General features: G+C 42.6%; 1 protein-coding gene across 1 annotated transcript in view; it reads right to left on the bottom strand.

Annotated features, from left to right (window-relative positions):
• Window positions 1-3,044: 3,044 nt before the first annotated feature.
• gfra4b (GDNF family receptor alpha 4b) overlaps window positions 3,045-21,244 on the bottom strand; it is a 199,844-nt gene continuing 181,644 nt past the window's right edge. The window contains exons 6-8 of the mRNA XM_084331662.1: window positions 20,950-21,084; window positions 13,924-14,084; window positions 3,045-4,356 (exon numbers count right to left, since the gene is read on the bottom strand). Coding sequence (XP_084187788.1) covers window positions 4,210-4,356; window positions 13,924-14,084; window positions 20,950-21,084 — 443 coding nt within the window. The 3' untranslated portion in view covers window positions 3,045-4,209. The remainder of the gene's footprint in view (window positions 4,357-13,923; window positions 14,085-20,949; window positions 21,085-21,244) is intronic.

The raw sequence follows: 21,244 nt of genomic DNA on the forward strand, positions 1-21,244 counted from the left end.
GGACCTCTGTGTTATCATTGGAACTCATTGTGAGACCTCGAGAGTGCAATGCCGGCCGAATCCTGCTAGGTGGCAGTATCGCCTACCCTTTAAAACCTTATTTCACACTGTGTGTTACATTTTATATGGTCCAGGCGGAGAATTTGGACCCGGGCAAGTGAAACGCTTCATTCGAGCAACTTGGAACGCGTCCCGCACACTTGGATGCATATTTTGGACATAAATACTGGAAATCGCGATCAGACAATTGGAATATTAATTTTGGAATACCTCCTAGCAAAGGTAAGGACTATATGTCGTCAATTCTACTTTGATCCTACAATGATTTCACATCGATCGCAACGATCAACATAGTATTCAAAACGTATGCCGTTGCTGACGATCAGAGCATCAAAAAACGACCCCCCCCCCTTTTGATGCCTTCATGATGAAACATAATACCTATTATATACCTTTGATTTGGAAATAGTATCGTGTCCAGGCGAGCAACGCGAATGACTTTTGCTAAATGCACATAGCGCTCCATAACTCAGCTTCCAGGTTTTAGCCCGGATCACTCTGAAACTATACAATATTCACCATGGGATAACACGCGAACGTATACATGAAAACAGCCGCGATCGCGGTAGAAAGAAATATCAGATCAACGCAAGATTTTATATATAGAGTCCTTACCTGGTATCTGATGTAATGCAAAAGAAATAATCCAATTATCTGATCGCCATTCCAAATACTGCTTGTGGAGATCCGTCCCACATTACCGAGCGTTACACATGAACGGGCAGGCGGGGTTACTGTTCCATGCCATCGTTGTATAGGCCTACCTCGCCTGAGTATTTAAACCCCACCCGCACGGCTCGGATCATCCCAGAAAAGAAACTACACCATTTCTAATGGAGTGCAATACCAGCTGGAAGGCGTAGGTGGCGGTATTTTCCCTTTTGCGAGCTCAGACCCATTCCCAATGATAACATCAGGCTGGATGGATGAAAATGAATGGATATCGCTAATAAAAGAAATAACAATTAAAACCTGACTATACTCGTGATTGGCACTGAACGGTCGGCGAGTTAACCCGACTATCATCGGGTCTGGCGTTGAATGAGTTCAATGAGCTGGACTATTTTCTCCATAGCTATAATATAGAATATACAAGGCGGCTAGGTGGTGTAGTGGGCAAGGCACTCGCCACCAGTGTGGAGACGCTAGGATTCGCGTGTTCGAATCCAGCTCTCCACATTGTTTTCAGTTTAGCTGGTCGTCCGCAGTAATACACATTGGCCGTATTACGGGGAGGGAAAACTGAAGGGGATCGAACGTTGTGAACAAGCGACTCCTACAAGTCGGTTGGTGCGCCTGCGCAGTGGAATCAGGAAGTGTCGGGGGCAGCGTGAGCCTCCCACGCGTTACTCCTCGACACTGAGAGATCGAGCTGCGCAGGTGAAAAGATGCGACTGCTGTTACCTCAAGTACCGGAGGGGACTTGTGCTATGTATGACTTAGTCCACATTGCAGCCGGCTTGTGGGAGGCAAGAAACAGCGTTCGTGACAGGGGAGGGTTGAATTGGATGATACGAAATTGGGATGGGAGAAAATATAGAAAAAGGGGAGAAAAAGTGGATCCAAAAAAAAATATATAGAATATACAATAGATCCGCAATATATGAAATATCGTGAAAATAGGCAATAGAAAGCTGGCCCTAGAGAGCAGAGATGGGCGCTGGCTATGGCGCTGAATGAGGTATTGGCCTACATTGGTTTGCATCGTAAATTAATGGCAAATGCCTGCCATTAAAAATGCCTGCCTGCTATCAGAAATGCAAACTGAGACCACATGAGACATAGCAATGAAACTACTGTAGCATTGAAGGAACTGCATGCTGCCATGTGTGCCACACTGAGCAGGACTAATGCACGAAAGGCAGCTGGCCCTAATGGAATCCACGGTCATGTGCTCAGAAACTGTGCTGCGCAGCTGACCGAGTTCTTAACTGACTTCTTCAATCTGTCAGTAGCTCCGGCAGTTGTTCCTGTCCATTGTGCCAGTGCCGAAACACTCCTTTGCAGCGAGCCTTGACGACTTCTGCCCTGTTGCTCTCACCCCCATCATCATCAAGTGCTTTGGGAGGCTGGCCCTGGCTCATCTAAAATATGGCCTTCACCATCCCTGGATAAACACCAATTTGCCTACTGTGAGAACAGGAGCATGGAGCACGCTAGCACCTTTCGTGACTGCGATGCAAGCCAGGGGCTCAAATATGCAGTCACCTATGGCTCCGTAGTAGCCAGGTTAATTTGCACCACCAAGCACTGCTTAAAAGCTAGCGGTGGGTCCAAAATATATCAGATATAAATTTCATTAATGTTTCACACACACACGCGGTGGGGTTTGAAAGCTCGGCGTTGCTAATAAACATTTTAAATAATTTTTATAAACTGGTCAACACTGCTCAAAACTGCTGTATTTCCGTATTTGGCTGCCTGGTGCGCCTGCGCTGTGATCACAGCGCATGCGCATCATGCACCCAACGCCGGAAATAATATACTATGTCTATATTTATATATGTCCCATACCCATACCTCTTATTAGTTATACCAGTGGCCAGTATGGCTTACTAATAGTGTATTTATACTTGTATCATAATTAATACTGTACATACATCAAATTACCATATTAGTCAGTAGCTTCATTATATATATTCCAACTGCTGTCATCACATTGTGTTCATGACAAAGTTGTTTAAAGAAGAAAGGGAGAGAAAGGAGACCAGGGTGCAGGAGTGTGTGTGTGCCTGTGTGTGCACGTGCTGGTGAGGGGGACAGAAGTGGATGCAGGGAGGCAGGCTTGTGTGTATCAACATTCTTGAAGTGGTACACATCAGACATGATGCCAGTCACACCATACAGCCACATTTTAGCTTCACAGGACATTCAAACTGGGTAGTCAATCTGGTGCTCTGATGAAGTATCAGTGGTCTCATGTCCTAAATTGTCTAGCGTTGTTGGCTGTGGGTAATATTTGTGTACATATACATACATACATATTTTTTTGGTCACACTTGTTTAATATTTATATTTTTGGCCAAGCACTCACGATTGAAGTCATCTATTGTTGAAATGCAATATATCCATATTCAAACGTCTCACGTGTAAACGTCATGATCCGGGAGCTTTTATTTGCAGCACTCTTAATGCCATCATGTTAGAAATCCACTGCCAGTCACAAACCGGCTCCTCTCTGTTCCAGTCCTCCTATGGCACAAAAAATTCAGAGCCCTCTATAGCAATGTCCATTTACACATGGAGTAATAAAAGGATAACGCATAGCAGTGACTTTACAGGTAACGAGAAAATGCTTTTGACAAAATTCCAGGGAGCAAAAGAGCAGTGTTTTAACACCTAGCATTAGCAATAACAAATAAAACTGGACGTGAGCTAGTTTTCGAAAGGAGCCACATCTTCATAGAGGGTATGATTGTATAATGTGAGAGTTTATTCCAGCTAATGTGGTGGTGCTGCTACATCTATTCCAGATAAGCACCTGGAACATTTCCAGTCAGGGGTGTTTGTCTGAGGAAGCCATAGCTCCATTGTCTCTCCATCTCGTCAATTCCAGTATCGATCAGAAATAATGGTCCTCCTTCAGCTGAGTTGAGGGGAGCTGTATTAAAGCCCCATATCCTCAAGGGGTTTTTCCAGTCACTGTGTGTTCAGAGTACAAAATAGAGATAATGTTCACTGGTTCACTCCGAATCTCTCCACACAGCATTTAAAATGCAGGCATAACGTAAGAGCTTTTCTGCTAACAACACAAATCTTCATTGATAACGTTATACTCCATGTCTCTGATTTGTATCATCTTTTAGAATTATTTTCATGTTCACTCTGAGAAAAAAAAAAGGATGTGCTTGAATAGCTGGATGTTTGTCCAGTAAGAAGTACAGTTTCATCTCTGCTCAAATGCGGTAGCAATGTACAAATGTGTACAGATTGGCTTCAATCTGCCTCAGTCTCTCAGGCAGTGCGCTCTGAGAGGGAACATTGGCAAGTGGAACTGGACCACAGAGACACAAAAATAGAAAGACTGATAAGCTGTACATATTTCAAGGGAGAAGTGGTCCACGGGATCCATTTTCCTCAGGACTCCAACCAACACTCCCATCTGCTTGTTGTTGCTAGCAAGGCTCTCAGCGTTTGGCCCGTCAGTCTTTAGTGTCCATCACAGAGCAGATACAGAAGCATCAACAGGAGGCCAGTGAAAGCAGCTTCGGGCAGTAAGCTGGGAGAGGAGGCAGATTTTGGGAGGCTGTTAGACGGCAAAGTAGAGCTGCCCCACAGACGTTCGTTTTCCGTGGCCTGAGGAGAAGAAAAAGAGAGCGATCACTTTCCATAAAACGAGTATAGAGAACCAAATGTGCTACAATGGTGGAATTACATAAAGTTGCCATGACGTGACTAGCGTACATATTATAAAAAATACGGTCGGATGGGGAGGGACTTCGCCTTTCTATGTTGCCATGGAGTGGCAAAGTCAAACCAGCCACCAAGTGAATCATTGTTGCTAAATGTGATGGTGTGTGTAATTTTGTTACGCAAGCTAGCGTTTTTATCAACTCATCAAGTGATACTAACATTACTTGCACTTGGAGACTTATCCGTCTTGAGCTGATGGCGGTGTGTAGTGTGATAAGATCATTTGTGTTCTAAAAATTATTATGTTTTATTTTGCCAAGTTGCCAAGAAATTGTTTTATACCTGAACATGAAACATATTATTTACCAAGAGAGTAGAGTACCGCATTCAATACAGTGTTGTACCAACACATCTTATCCCCTTCCAGTTGGATCATGTAGCACCTCTGCTGTTCATTATACTTGAATTGATATTTCTATATTTATTACGGCTATTCTATGTCAGGACAAGGTTGAGGAGGTCAGGTTCATGCATCCCATCCCATGGCCATTCCCTCTCACTCATTGCCTTCTCCTACAGGGCCTGCCAGGGGCACATCTGGACCTGCTAGAGATGCTACTTACTTCCTCATCTGACATTCGACCTCGGCTATTTAATACTAATACCCAGCACTAGATCAACCGCAGCTGTCTAATACTAACATCCAGCACTAGATCAACCTTAGTCACACTCATGTCAAGATCACCTGCTTCCTCATTATTCATCCTTAATCCTTAATTAATTATCCAAGCATAGTGTTTGTTCTGTAAATAACTTATCAGTTGAATAGGATTACATCATGGCAGGGCCGCCTCAGGGGGTGTGCGAGCAGTGCGGTCGCACAGGGCCTCGCGGGAAGGGGGGCCTCGCAAAAAAAAATAAAAAAAAAATAAAAAAAAATTATTTTTTATTTTTATTATTTTTTATTATTTTTTTTTATTTTTTTTTTATTTTTTTGCGAGGCCCCCCTTCCCGCGAGGCCCTTTTTCATCACAGACCTAAAATCTAGTTTTGCTTATATGCTTATATATTTCACATTAGACACGTTTGTAGAATGTGTCTGACTTCCTGGCTCTGCAGACTGCAGTTTTCCGGTTTCTGCGGATTTGCTGCTCTACAGATTTTAGGATAGTGTTTCCGGCCCGTCCGCCGACCGCCGTAATACCAAATAGAAGAAGAAGACACACGAGGTAGATAATTCAGCGCTATTCAGAGGAGCGAGGCGAGTGGATGTCTTTTCAAAAGAAGGAGAAGAGAACTTGTGAGCAGATAAATCTGTTAGGCAGCAATATGCCGAAAGGTGTCCAGTCTGCCGGAAAGTACTCGAAGAAGAAGAAGAAGAAGAATTACACCGTGGGCCAAGTCTCCTTCCAACTTCACCATTGGCGCCGGCCGCGCCGCATTCATTGATACTGCGTTATGTGAGTCAACCTATGATTAAATACCCGCCGTGGACCTGTCCTGACCTATCTATCTTTCTCTCTTTCTGGAGCCAAACTGGTCGACAAGCTAATATATAGTACTACTAGTAGCTAACTGTGTGTGCCTGCTGAGAGCACCTGGCTGTATGTAGACAGTAGCCGCATAGCTTGTTAGCTGTTAGCTAACGCAGAAGCAAGCTATGCGGCTACTACATGCAGCCAGGTGCCTGATTGAGCTAACTGTTAGCCAGTTAGCTGTTTAGCGTCAGCTGGGAACGTTCGTTTGATGCTATCAGTTAGCCTTGAGAATAGCAGGCCCTGGCACTCTGACTACGACATCATCTTTGACAGAAGATGTAGTCGGGCCTGCACCATGACAAGGCTCTGGCCATAGCTTTGTCCCGACAGCGAGAGGCCTTTCGTCAACGTGGAGACCTGTGTTCCTCGTGCAGGTAAAATGTCATGACATTACCCCACTCTTCCTTCCTTCCCCTCCCGAATGTTTTGTTAATAACGATGTTTTTTTCCAGGCAAAACATATGCTACTTCACAACATTTGGAGATACGACATGTGCTGTGTGTGAATGGTCGTTTGTGTAGCTTGGGTAGCGTTGGGCCGTTGGCCAAAGCTGTGTGTCACGTGGCCTGGTGTCACAGTACCTGGCTAGCCTATTTAGCTGATGTCGGCCATTGGCTCCTTGCTGCTTTGGTTTCTCTGGTATAGACGCTCTTCTTGTTGGATTGTTGATCTTTGTCCTTTTGAATCTCTCATACATGCTATAGTCTCTCTCTAACACACACACACATGACAAACACACATGTTCTCTCTCTCTCTCTCTCTCTCTTTCTAACACACACAGTCTGCCTATGGCGGCCTTTCTCGATGGCTAGGCTGTGCTCAAGGATCTTCAGTCACAGTGCTCAGGTATTCTGCCACTGTGTACTCTCTGTTTAGGGCCAAATAGCATTTCAATTTCTTTCCAATGTGTCTCTCTCTCTCTCTCTCTCTCTCTCTCTCTCTCTCTGTACACTGTATATTGACTGTAGAACGGGAGCTCTCTCTCGCTCTCTCTTTTGCTATATGTTGACTGTATCATGCCCCGCCTCGGGCAGCGCTATTATTTAAGAATATGTTGACTGTATAAAAAAAAAAAAAAAAAAAAAAATATATATATATATATATATATATATATATATTTTTTTTTTTTTTTTTTTTTTACCTTTTGGGGGGGGGGGGGGGGGGCTCGCGTTAAATCTCGCACAGGGCCTCGCATTTCTCCCAGGCGGCCCTGCATCATGGTGTGGTGTCTCATTAGTGAATGTTAAACTGCAGATTGCCACCTTCAGTCTGAGGGGCTTTTCTTGGCACCAAGGCTAATTAGCCCTCTTTGTCTATGCAGAGGCACCCACTGAAGAAGTGTATACTTGGTTGGTCTCGTCTGTGCACTTTCAGATCACGCGAAACAGGCAGCTATAGCCTACTGGTCTGACCTGTACTCATTATCTGTACACAAGGTCCACACAGAACCAGGTAAGTTGCTCTTTGGTATTCCTCTCCCTCTTCCTGGAACAGACTACAAGCTAACTTGCGGGTGCAAAATCTGATTTACTTTTGATGAATACCTGGAAACAGAGCTGAGCTGTCTGTTGTTCGGAATAGCTTACTTCCATTAACCCTGGCCCTGAACAATTAACTTTTAATGTGTTTTGTATGATATTATTCTATGTTTGTTTTATGTTGTAGCATCTGTAACTGTAATGTATGTTTTAAATGCTGCTGTCTTGACCAGGTCTCTCTTGCAAGAAATGCTTGATCTCAATTAGACTCACCTACCTGGTTAAATAAAATAGATAAATAAACCCACCTATAGACCTTGCACCTTAGCTGCCCATTGGTCACAGTGCATGACACCCATAGGAGATACCAAGTTTTTAGTGAGTCCCGTTTGCAAACAGAAAGTGATCCTGTAGTATAGCTTCAGGTTTGCCTCTCGCTACAGAGATGAGGAGAAATAGCCATATTTGTGTGAATTGACCATTGCTGTCACACACCATCTTGTAGGCTGAATCAACGTATGTACTCATTACATAATGTACAGAAGAAAACATCAAAGGATTAGACTTTGACTTTTGATTTCTTGTTTATTATGAAATTACAAGCAAACATGTTGCAAACAAAATGGGTAAAAAAATTAACACAGCAGGTACAAGCACATTTTGAAAACATCAAACTATCATAATTCAAAAACGTGCCCTGGTCAGTGAATGTTGTTTCAGTGAGCGTTCATTGGTGTGAGCGTCCAATAGGTGAAGCAAGGTGCACAGCCAGTATGAAATATAACCCTTTATTCGAGAAAGAGCTTTAAATTACAGACACTTAGGATAACATTCTGGCAATGGCTTTCAAGCGTCAAGGAAAACTGAACTGACTTGCCAATACATTGTTGAAATTGTATTATCAACTCGAAAAAGGGTTTTAAAAAAATAAATGTCTTGCCCCACAATATGTGATATAATTGCCCAGACATGCAGTGTATTTAAATGATTTACTGTTCTAGCATGTTTTTCCTTTGAAGTTATTATGATCCTTTTGGCTCAACAAGGCTGTGCACATTGTATGTACACATTTACAAAACAAAGTGTTGGAGCTCCTCAATGTATAGGAACATGCCAACATTTTGGTAAATTAGCTTACCGTCTTCTCAAGAGAGAGAGACAAGAAGATAGATACCAGTTTCCTCTCTGTGGGTTCAGTAGAAAGCTATCTGGCTGCCGGTTAGCCTAGGCATTGTCCAACTAACACCTCTCCCGAAGGCTAACCGGCACTGTCCGCTTCCATTCATTGTGCTAAGCTAGGCTAACGTGCAGCCAGATTTCTACTGAACGCATCTTAACGCATATCTTCACATCTTCTTGTCTCTCTCTGGAGAAGACGATAAGCAAATTTCCTCAAATGTTGGCGTGTTCCTTTAAGAAATTACAGACATGCCCTTCACATAAAATACCCAAGCAGTATGATGCTACATTCAAGCAAACAATTAACATTCAACCATCATGGTTTGTTTGTTCATTTTGAATTCAACACCCATGTGTACTCCTTCTTGGTTTAGCTATTTGAGAGTTCTAAGAAAGGCCTTGGTCTCCATTCTTATTTCTAGCGCCTGCCTTTCTGTGATTTTGCTTTTGCCTCAGAGCAGTCTGAGCTGAGCTGTCTGATGGATGTTTCTGCCACAAATCCAACATAAACTTCTCCATAAGCCCCTACAACGAAGACAAAACAACAATAAGCTTTCCCTAACCTAACACATACAAAGACCCCACACATTAATCGTCTCACACATGCACACATCTAATTGACAAAGAGAAATAAGATATTTAAATGTCCAAAATTCACTTTCAAATAGTTCACAGTGAATATTATACAGTTAGGCTTACCTGACTAACTTGAATGTGTCATTTGTCATGAAGGGAAGCATGGGCAGTCAAGAATGGAGTAGCCAGTTTTGCAATGCTTTCATATTGTCATGGTTCCTGCCGGGCAGTGCTCTCTCCCTCTCTTTCCCCCTCTCCCGCTCTCATTACAGTGTCCAGCGTGGCAGCTGATCTGGCGTCTGTGGGCCAATTACGTCGGGGATATAACCCCGCCCCAGATGTCAAGAGGCTGCCAGATCGTAACTTCGTATTTACCAGTTAGTCGTATTATTATGCTCGTTTTCTATACTTTGATACTCTCGTACTCTGTACTCGGATGCCCTCTTGTTCTGTGCCTGGACCTCTGTTCTTCGACCGTGTCTAATCCTGTTCTCTCGTCCTTTCCCCGCAGCCTGACTGGCGTGTCACCCTGAACTGTGGCTCTCAAATCAGAGGCTGACTATCCTGTACCCGCTCTGACTCCCGCCTGTCTGACTCTCTTGCCCCCGCGCACACCCCGGACTATACGAGTACCTTCCCCATGTATTGACCCCTGCCTGGACACTGACCATTATCCATTAAATATACCCATATTGGGTTTTTTACAAGATATGTCTCTGTCTGCATATTGGGTTCAGTACTACACCGTGACACATATACTGCAACCCGCACAGGGAAAACTGGATCAGATGTGCTTTTCTTCCCTGCTTGGCCATATGTCTGCACATGTGGCCACATGAGAAGTGCTCTGTTGCAGACATTGATACTCTCAATTCAACTATACTTACAACATTTCAACATGAAGGTTTCACTGCCTGTGGCCTTGGTGTAATCCCCTAGGGCAGAACTGTGTTTGAAAAGCCAGTACAGGCTAGACAAGAGTACGGTCAATCTCCCAGCGACTTGCTTTGCATCCATTCCGAAAGGCATTATGCGGTATCTGTAAGCCACATGATCCAATGTTGAGCAGAGATTTGTTCACATCACTGATCTTCTTTCTGTAGCAGGTCAAAGATTTTCCAGTTTACATTGGTCTGTCCATCGATATTTCACTCCAATCCCATCAAGAACTGAAGTAATTTCGTCAACCTGACCAAAATACAGCGTGCGCATATCTCCACCATCCCAAATTCAAACATGCAAGTCCATCCGTTTCCATTGCAATTCATGGTTCGGTGGCTCATCGAAACACACCACGTATCCAGATTGTCAGGACAAGAGATTTGAAGTTAGGTGCAGCGCCGAGGTAGAAGTAGAGGACTTTAGTGCTCTCAATTGTAAACTAGCGACCTTGCTGTCTGGGAACATCTTCGGAAATGGGTAACCAACCTCGCTGCATGAATTGTATGAATAGTGCGAAAGGTATAATGAATAGAATTATCAAAAAAAACAAAACAATGTATAGACTCATACCAACATAATCCCTCTCAATCATCACTTGAGTGTGACTCCAAATGTATGCTGTGCACGGGATGTGTCTGTGCATCCACCTTTGGGGAGTGAGTGTGTGCTATAAGTAATATATTTACATATTGTATCGTATTGTTCAATGTATACGTATTACAAATACGTACATATGTTACATATTCAGTGTATCAAAAATACATTTTCCTACCTAATGTTTTTTTTTATCCACTTTTTCTCCTCTTTTTCTATTTTTCTCCCATCCCAATTCCATTGTGCCAATTCTTCCCTCCCCTGTCTTGAACTTTGCTTGCATATGCCCCCCACAGGCCGGTTGTAGGAAGGACAGAAGCCTTGCATCACGTGCCCCCTCCAGTACACGAGGAGGCAGCCTGTCACATCTTTTCACCTGCCAGCACGGACTCTCATTGGCGAGGTGTAACGTGTGGGAGGCTCACACTACCCCCGCCATTTCCTGTCTCTGCTGTGCAGGCGTCCCCAACCGACCTGTAGGAGTCGCTGTCCACAACGTCCAGATTACCACCCATCGACTTCCACCCGCTGACTCTGCCAATTGAGTTAGTATGACGGCTGGCCCAAGCCGGAGGCAGCGCCGACAGCCGGAGTCGAACCCGGTGTCTCTTGCATTGGTGACGAGCGCAATGTCCGCTGCGCCACCCAGCCGCCATTTTCCTACCTAATGTTGAACATAAAATATGTTTATAGTCATATTTGATGTGCAATGTCTGGACAGTTTGTTCTGATCTATGTTCCGTGCTCTAGTGCCACACTACATTTACATTTAGTCATTTAGCTGACGCTTTTATCCAAAGCCACATACAAGTTCTGTACGACAAGTCAGCAGGAAGGGTACAACTCATTCTGAGTAACAATGTTCATCAAACTGTGTTGAAACTGCAATGTTGAGTGCATAGTAGTAAAGACATAATTAGTATAGTAGGAAGAGTGCATGATAGTAGAAGACAGTAAGAAGGTTAGTGTTTTTTTTTTCATTTCAGATATTGATTGAAGAAGTGTGTTTTTAGTCAACAGCGAAAGATTGGTCGGGTTTCCACGCCTTTTCCAAAACCTTCAATGATTTTACTTAATTGATGACTTCTCCAGGCCTTGAAAATAAGATTTCTTAAGAAATAAGATAGTTTCTTGCTACTTTGGCAAAATAAAATCTGAATGTTCTTTCTTTTTTTAGAGCATGTATTATCTTATCATGCTACACATCTCCATGCTCTACACACTAAACTAGTTAGCTCCCTCTCAGTGTCGGCGCCATGGGGGGGCATTCGCGGGTCATGCCCCCCCAGATGACACACTGTGCCCCTCCAAAACGTCATAGGCAATTATTATAAAACATTTTAATAATTAAACATTTAATTCTTTTTATTATAGTAAAAGTCAGATGTTTTCCTTTATAAATAGGCTATTTGGCCTATTATTAAACGAAATTAAACAAAAAAAAGTCTTAAAAGAAGTGTATGTTTGATCGCACGTAGCCCCTTTCGTGACTGATGCACCGAGTGAATCCACAGTCACTTGCTCCTCAATAGGAAACCAACCTAGATTTACCATGAAGGACTGGTTCTGGTCGAACGGTTCGTTATACAAGTATCAGAGAGAAATTTCAAAGATACTCACAGTTGCACGAGGGTCTTGGACAGAGATACGGGAGGGTTAGAAAGCTCTGCGTTGCTAATAAACATTTTAAATATCTTTTATAAACTGGTCAAAATGGCATTATTTCCAGCGTTGGGTGCATGATGCGCATGCGCTGTGATCACAGCGCAGGCGCAGCAGGCAGCCAAATACGGAAATAATGCCGTTTTGAGCAGTGTTGATCCCAGTTTATAAAAAACAGCAAACAGTCTCGCCCCCCTCTCCAATCTTATTTCGTTGCATGATAAGCTTGCGTGTAGTTATTGATTATTATATGCGAGGGGAGGGGGTGGGCGGTGGGGGTCAATCGGAGATCGGGTTTAGAGTTAGAGAGTTGCGTAGTGGTTGTAAGAGGATCCATGGACCTGCCCCGCTGTACAGTACTGGCTGGCACAGACATAACCAGGCAGACAGTGAGTAATGTGTTCTCAACCAGGAGCACCGTTAACAGTTACTTTCACTTATTAATGAATGTAAAGCCCAGCCTCTGGCTTATTTCATACTGTTTAATTTGTGTGTGTGTGTGCGCAAGACGCGAGTTGATTGATTGATTGAAAACTTTATTAACAGATTGCAGAATGGGTACAATACAGTACAGTGTGTTTGTTGTGACGTGAGAGAGAAAGAGAGAGAGAGAGAGAGAGAGAGAGAGAGAGAGAGAGAGAGAGAGAGAGAGAGAGAGAGAGAGAGAGAGAGAGAGAGAGAGAGAGAGAGAGAGAGAGAGAGAGAGAGAGAGAGAGAGAGACTGTCTTATCTCTTATGCGCACTCATGTTTTGAAATGCATGTTGGTTTGCGGGAAATTCGTTTTCTGAAGCCTATATTTTATGCCCCCCCGAAATTACCATATGCCCCCCCCGTTAAATTCGCTCTGGCGCCGACTCTGCTCCCTCTTAGTAGAATCAGCTCAAGACAGATATGTCTACAGGTCTAACGTTTGTATCAACTGGTGATAGTAATGTTAGTTAGTAATCACTTGACCAGTTGATAAAAATGTTTGCTAGCAGAGCTAGTTATGAACCCTGATCATGGGTCTTGGGTTTTTGGATGAAGGAACTTTACCTACATTTAGCTAATACTGACATATGGAACAAAATTACACTCACCTTCACAGTTAAAATGTCATCTTCAAAGAAGAACTGGACTTTTGATGTTAGACATATCTAACAATAGAGCTGACTGAGAAGTTGTCATACACTGCTTTTGTTTTGTGCAACTGAATCAGTTTCTCAAATGAGCTGTTGCTTTAGTCTGAATGTGTGTGAAACGTGACCCTGCCCTGTTCATGCTGATTGACAGATGGCTGAACCGTTATGAAAAGTGTCATTATGAAATAAAAAGGAGCCACTTATTCATTCGGAATAGTCTCATTATGTCATTACAAAAAGTCTGTTAAAACCTGTTGTTATCATGAAAAATAAATATAATCACATTATTACGAAAACAGCAATCATTTAATAATGTAATTATTTATTTATGTATTATTTTTTAAGATATAATTATTTCTATATATATTATTTTTATTACATCACATTTGGTTCTCCATAGACGAGACAACATTCACACCTGTGTAGGTATCATTGTGTCCAGACTATTCCGTGTGGTTTCCATGGTAGCCGGGGGAGGAGCAGTGCTGTGTGTTTCTCTGCCGTCTTGCACCGGGCTGGTCTGGCTGCTGAGAGTAGGCTGCTGCTCTGAGTCCCTTCCAAACGCCAGGAGAGCATTCCCTGTTTTATGACACACAGAGAAATCACAGTGTGAGACAGTTTACATGACTTCCTCAAAATCAATAAATTTCTCAACTATTTTCCAATAATTCCTTATTCAGTTAATGACACAGCAGAAGCCTTCAGATCTCAATTCTGAATTCTGCACGTGAAGCCTCGCCGGGCCGGAGCCGGATGGGATTTGCACAGAGAGGGAAGAAAGAAAAATACTCAGTATTCTCTTCAGGTCTTTCCAACGTGCACCTGCCTCTCTGCATCCCCCTCATTAGCTCGTGGAGCTGTGGCCTTGGCCAAACACTGAGACCTCTCTCTGTGAGTCCTCTTCCAGGCAGGAGGCCCGAGGAGAGAGAGTCACAGATTCCCCTCACTGTGCTCACAGAGAGGAGAGAGTCACAGATTCACCTCACTGTGCTCACAGTGAGGAGAGAGTCACAGATTCACCTCACTGTGCTCACAGTGAGGAGAGAGTCCTGGCCACATAGAACATACTGTGGCAAACATCAAGAATCATCATGTCATAGTTGAATAATAAAACTATATTCTAGGGTCCATCTCTCTCTCTAGTGTCCATCTCTCTCTAGGGCCCATCTCTCTCTAGGACCCATCTCCCTCTAGGGCCCATCTCCCTCTAGGGCCCATCTCCCTCTAGGGCCCATCTCTCTCTGGGACCCATCTCCCTCTAGGGTCCATCTCTCTCATCTCTCTCCTTCTAGGGCGTAAAATAAAGAAAACTAAAAGAATACATCCATAGAGCTTTTAGAAAAGTGTGGAATAAAAGTGTTGCTTTCCCCCCAAAATATTATTGATTCACTAATTAGATTAATTATTATATATTTATAATAAAAAAAATTGTTTGCAGGTGCAAAATTTATGTTGTTGTTTACATGAATGCTGTTGTTGTGTGCATGTATACTCTCCATACTTGCCGTTTCCCCACGTGGAAGGCACCTGATTGGATAAATGACATGCTGGAGCTCTAGTGTGACATTTAGTGGCTGAATGTTATCTATAGCACCTTTAAAGTGTTTAACTGTCGCTTTGAGCCACCAGAAGGCAAGGGATGCTCTGACAAGATATGCTCAAACAAGTCTTCTGGAAGCTGCAATTTCCTGCAAAGTTACCTGCCGCACCTTTAAAAAAGCAAATCCACACGAGATCAGTCACAGTACTTGATACTTGGCATTTCTAATCACTGTTAGTACTAATTTTAGAATCTCCCACTAAATCATGTTTCTAAACAAGTGGTTTCCCAGAGGAGGCTTACACCTGTACTGTCTCAGATGGTACCTCCATCATCTAGTGAAAATGGAAAATGCATCAGGCCTTAGAAGGAGGGTAGCTTAATAAATATGCAATTATTTAAGAATCACACAGCCAACCCATCTCCCTTTCACTTAAAGGCAATTGTGAGAACACCCAGGTGGAATTACCAAGGTTACTGCATGAAGTCGATGATTAATGAGGAGAGATGGAGAGAATGAGAGAGAGAGACTGTGAAAAAGAGAGGGAGAAAGACAGTAAGAGATAAAGAAACAAGGGGGGACATACTGAATGTTAATTATACAACATTCAGTATACCTCTGCTGCTGTATATAAAAGCAGTATTGATGCTGTAGAACTAGTAGGTGTAGAGAGGGGCTTTCCTAGGGTATTATGTAGAACTAGTATGTGTAGAGAGGGGTTTTCCTAGTGTATTATGTAGAACTAGTAGGTGTAGAGAGGGGCTTTCCTAGTGTATTATGTAGAACTAGTAGGTGTAGAGAGGGGCTTTCCTAGTGTATTATGTAGAACTAGTAGGTGTAGAGAGGGGCTTTCCTAGTGTATTATGTAGAACTAGTAGGTGTAGAGAGGGGCTTTCCTATTGTATTATGTAGAACTAGTAGGTGTAGAGAGGGGCTTTCCTAGTATATTGTGTAGAACTAGTAGGTGTAGAGAGGGGCTTTCCTAGTGTATTATGTAGAACTAGTAGGTGTAGAGAGGGGCTTTCCTAGTGTATTATGTAGAACTAGTAGGTGTAGAGAGGGGCTTTCCTATTGTATTATGTAGAACTAGTAGGTGTAGAGAGGGGCTTTCCTAGTATATTGTGTAGAACTAGTAGGTGTAGAGAGGGGCTTTCCTAATGTATTATGTATAACTAGTAGGTGTAGAGAGGGGCTTTCCTAATGCATTATGTAGAACTAGTAGGTGTAGAGAGGGGCTTTCCTAATGTATTATGTAGAACTAGTAGGTGTAGAGAGGGGCTTTCCTAGTGTATTATGTAGAACTAGTAGGTGTAGAGAGGGGCTTTCCTTGTGTATTATGTAGAATTATACAACGACATGCAAATTTCTCGATTCTGATTGGCTGAAACAGTCAATTTACACGTATGTATTCTTCACAATTCCACGCTCCTGGTCCCAGGACCCGCCCACAACCGAATTACAATCACTCCGCCGTGCGGATTTTTAGGAAAAAACAAGATGGCGGACAATAATCTTTAACAAATGGATATGTTGATAGCGTCATAACGACTAAATATAAACTGATTCTGTCACGCCGAATGTCTTAGTTCTTTAAACAATGTTGGATGATGTAATTGATGGGTCATGAGTCATTGTGGAACAAAATAAAAATCGCGCGGATTGATTGATTGATTAATTTGCATTTTTTATTTATTTATTTTTTCTTCTCCTTCTTCCCCTTCCTTGCCCCTGACTGCAGAGCTCACTCTCTCACACTGTCTGGCACACTCACTTGGTCGCACACACACACACACACACACATACAAACACACACACACACACACGCACACACACACACACACACACACACACACACACACACACACACACACACACACACACACACACACACACACACACACACACACACACACACACACACACTCCTGTCTGCAACAGCGTAGGAGAGTCAGACTGAGAGACATAGAAGCAGCTGGGTGCTGCGCTGTTTTAAGTGAGCATGGCCTATTGAATTGATTGATTGATTGATTGATTGCTAATTTTATTACTGTCCGCCTGGTTTCCAACTGGTTAAGTTTAGGCCCTCTTTCGAAGTTGGTTAAGGTTAGAGTTTGTCTTTAGAGCAGGGCGATAGACCACCAGCCCTGGTTCCAAACTCCTTCCAAACCAACTTTGAAAGAGGGCCTAAACTTAACCAATTGGAAACAAGGCGGACAGTAATAAAATTAGCAATCAATCAATTCAATAACCCACTCTCACTTAAAACAGCGCACCTCCCAGCTGCTTCTATAGAAAGTAGTTTTAAAAAATAAAATAAAAAAATTGGGCGAAGAAAACTTTTTTTCCTATAGGGCAAAGAAAACGTTTTTTAATTTGTTTTACCTACTTTCTATAGAAGAATCTAAGAATGAAGTTCTATAGAAAGTAGGTTAAAAACTAAAGAAAAGTTGGATGTGTTAGTTGGTTGGATGTCTTAGTTGAAAGACAGTTGGATGTATTAGTTCGTTGGATGTCTAGGTGAAAGACAGTTGGATGTGTTAGTTCGTTGGATGTCTTAGTTGAGAGACAGTTGGATGTGTTAGTTTGCTGGATGTTGCTGGATGTCTTACTGAGAACAGTTGGATGCACTTCCGTGCTGCTTCCACATGGAGGCAACTTCTCTTTTTTGTTGTTGTGGGAACTACTTTTTGTGGCGGATGGTTTTTTCAATAAATCTTCGATTAATGTGTGTTTATTGTATAGCAATAAGGTTGGATGAATGTGGCAGTTGTATAAAAGCATTACACCACTTGCAGTCGTGATTTGTGAAAGATAAACCATGCCTAGGGGGGTCTAACGACCACCCCTAGGTATGGTTTATTTTTCACAAACCACTCCTGCGCGTGATGTAATGCTTAACTAGTAGGTGTATAGAGGGGCTTTCCTAGTGCATTATGTAGAACTAGTAGTTGTAGAGAAGGGCTTTCCTAGTGCATTATGGTAATTTCCTTCCATACACCTAAGATGCCTTCCGAATTTTGATCATGTTGTCATGAGAATGAGCATTGCTTCATGTGTGGACAGTGCGTGAGACTGGAAGTTGGAATGTTCATCCAACTAATGCCTTTTTGAGTCTTGTGCAACAAACTCAACACTGATTTCCATGACCGTATTATTAAATGTATTAAATATATTAAATTTAGCAGCCATTTTAAGGTGGACCAGCCAAATGGCCATTTAAATAATCTAGTCTTGAATAGTAATGTCTCTTCTATATATTCAATCTCTATGTTCGAGACACATCACTTGAGTCCTATTCATTCAAACCTGTATTTATTATCCATTCATTCCTCTCCTCAATTTCAGCCTGGTTTTCTGTCTATGCAAGAGGGAATATCGTCAACATTTCATAATGAAATAACACAGGATCTCCCTTAGTGCCTTCACGATTAAGCGAATCACAATTGCAATCGTGATATCAGCCTGTACAATTATATAACCGGCTGCTTATGTTACGTCCATAAAGATTACCAATCAGTCTCTGTTCAGGCAGTGAAGTGTGTGCAGAGTGTGTGTGTGTGTGTGTGTGTGTGTGTGTGTGTGTGTGTGTGTGTGTGTGTGTGTGTGTGTGTGTGTGTGTGTGTGTGTGTGTGTGTGTGTGTGTGTGTGTGTGTGTGTGTGTGTGTGTGTGTGTGTGTGTGTGGCAGTGGCGGCTGGTGAATTCTTCTCCAGGGGAGGCGCTATACCAAACATTTTGCAAACATGTACCGAGGTATCACAATGTCACACACCACACACTGTGCACGTCAGAGCTTCGGCGAAACCACAAGGTACGAATATTTAAGTAGGTACAGTACAACTATCACCATTGCCATCAATCAATATATGATCACAGTCAATGCAGCCACGTTTCCAATAGCGCCTACACAAACATGCACGCCCAAATCTCTCTCTCTCTCTCTCTCTCTCTCTCTCTCTCTCTCTCTCTCTCTCTCTCTCTCTCTCTCTCTCTCTCGGGAGCAGGCAGCATATTATCACTGTACTATATTTGTGCATGCTCCCACGCCCGTATTCAGATCCGTACAATAATAATCACAGAGGTATATCTTGTCATTTGAAACAAGTTACCATTATATTGTCCCGGGTGATTATGCCCCCTGCGGCAAAATTAATTAGTATCCCCCTCTATCTCTCTATCTCTCTCTTTCTCTCTCTCTCTCACTCACACACAGCGCGACGTGGAATCTATCGTTACACAAATTACGAGGAACTGCAAAAGATCAGACCTAGTAGTATGTAGTATATACCAAGAATAACTTCAGTATGAGTACAGGGCTGTACAGCATAGGCTGTACAGCAATGCTGTACAGCAAGGCTAGCTATTAAACTTACCATCACAAGAGTTGAAGGGGGCGAGATATTCAGCTGTCCACACAAGCCATAATCCACTTTATTTTTTATCCACTCAAAAAGAAACTCCAGTAACAGTCCATACCATGGGCATGTTGCATCTGTCCCCCGTTTTAAAAAGCAGGAATTGAAAGCAACAGCATTCATGACTGCATCCAGCTAGCCATATAGCTTCTTGTTAGCCAAAGTAGCCAACACTTCTTACCACCAGCTAGAAAACGACAGAGTATTGTCTTCCTCTGTCTGTTGATTGTTTCTGAATTGAGGAGATATCAGGCTGATGAGGTCGAAACTCTTTCACTCAGAGGGATTTACCTGCATTCGAGGTTGTAATGTTCTGACTCCATGCCTCCAATGATCCATGGTAGCTACTAGTAAGCTAGCAAACTCTCCGTTGTGTGGACTGGGGGAGTGACAATACAGCAGGACCCTGCTTGCTTGGAGCGCTAGAAAAACTCTCCCCGATTACATCATATTACATCATATTTGAACGCACTGATAGGCGAAATGTATTTGCTTGACCTATTTAATTGGCTGCGATGATACAGTGTGCGCGCTATGTCTATGCGCCCAGCTTTAGAGGTACTCTCACGTCATGTGAATCACAAAACAATGATTTATATTTGATATATTAACGTTATTGTGCATTTGAAACACAAACATACTTAAAATTAGTAGATATTATTCATTTTACACATGTTTATTTTATTTTTAGGGGTCTAACATTTTTATTAAAATAAAACATTTTCTTCTTCTCCTGCTCTCTTTACCAGGGGGGGGGGGGGGGGGGCGGTGCCCCAGCGCCCCCTATGGGCGGGCCGCCACTGGTGTGTGGTCATGTGACCACTATGACGGCAGAATCAGACCAGCATGGATTCCGCCGAGCCAAACAAAACAACAAAGCAGGCACAGTTACAGATTTTGTAAGACCTGACCTCACAGAGAAAAGAAAAATCACAGACTCCATAACAAGCTACTTGGCAAGAGACATGGTGCCTATATACACCGTTAGCAAAGATTGATTTCAGAAAATTATCTACACACAAATGATAAACTGTATATTGAAACATCCATCGGCTTGACCAAGGTTGTTTAAATTCAAAGTCAACAAAGTAATTTCACGTCTTTACATTACGACCTATTTTATTATTTATCTACACTACTTTGCCTATCTGCAATGTGATTAAACGTGCTGTAAGTGGTCTTTTTTGTTGTTAAAATAAGTGTTAAATAGCTCTACATTCTGACAGCCATCACTGATGGTTGGTCTCCTAGTCCCTCAGCTCTGCAGTAAACAGACTTATTTATACTTGTTTCAAGAAATCATGCCAAGTCAGATTCCGTACTTGCACTGGCAGATTATTTTACCTGTTTAAAGCATTATATTTGCTTAAAACTAGTTTTTCATAGTTTTGTTCAGTTCCCTCTTGAATCTTGAATCTCTAACGGTCACAAGGTGCCAATCTTCCACAGAGCAGCTCTAAATAAAGGTTGGATAAAGTCGTATCACTCACGCAAACAAATGTTGTCAGTGAAGTGTCCTAGAAACTCCTGGCAGTCCTCCCTCTGGTTCCCCGTGGCGGAGCACGAGCACCACGGAGACACGCTGGACGTGGAGTTGTCCTTGTAGTTCGGAGTAATCGAACTTCCTGTGGAAAGGGAAAAACAGTGATGGCAATCTATTAAATTGAATTCAATTAAATCAAATATTTGTCTGTGTGTTACATGGCTGTTTTCACAATGTTTGATTTTCTGAAACACATTCACGGACCAAAATACGAGATTCGACATTCACGGACAAGAGGAGTT

The sequence above is a fragment of the Notolepis coatsorum genome, assembly GCF_963971535.1.
Source record: "Notolepis coatsorum genome assembly, chromosome: 16".
NCBI classification, from domain to species: domain Eukaryota; kingdom Metazoa; phylum Chordata; class Actinopteri; order Aulopiformes; family Paralepididae; genus Notolepis; species Notolepis coatsorum.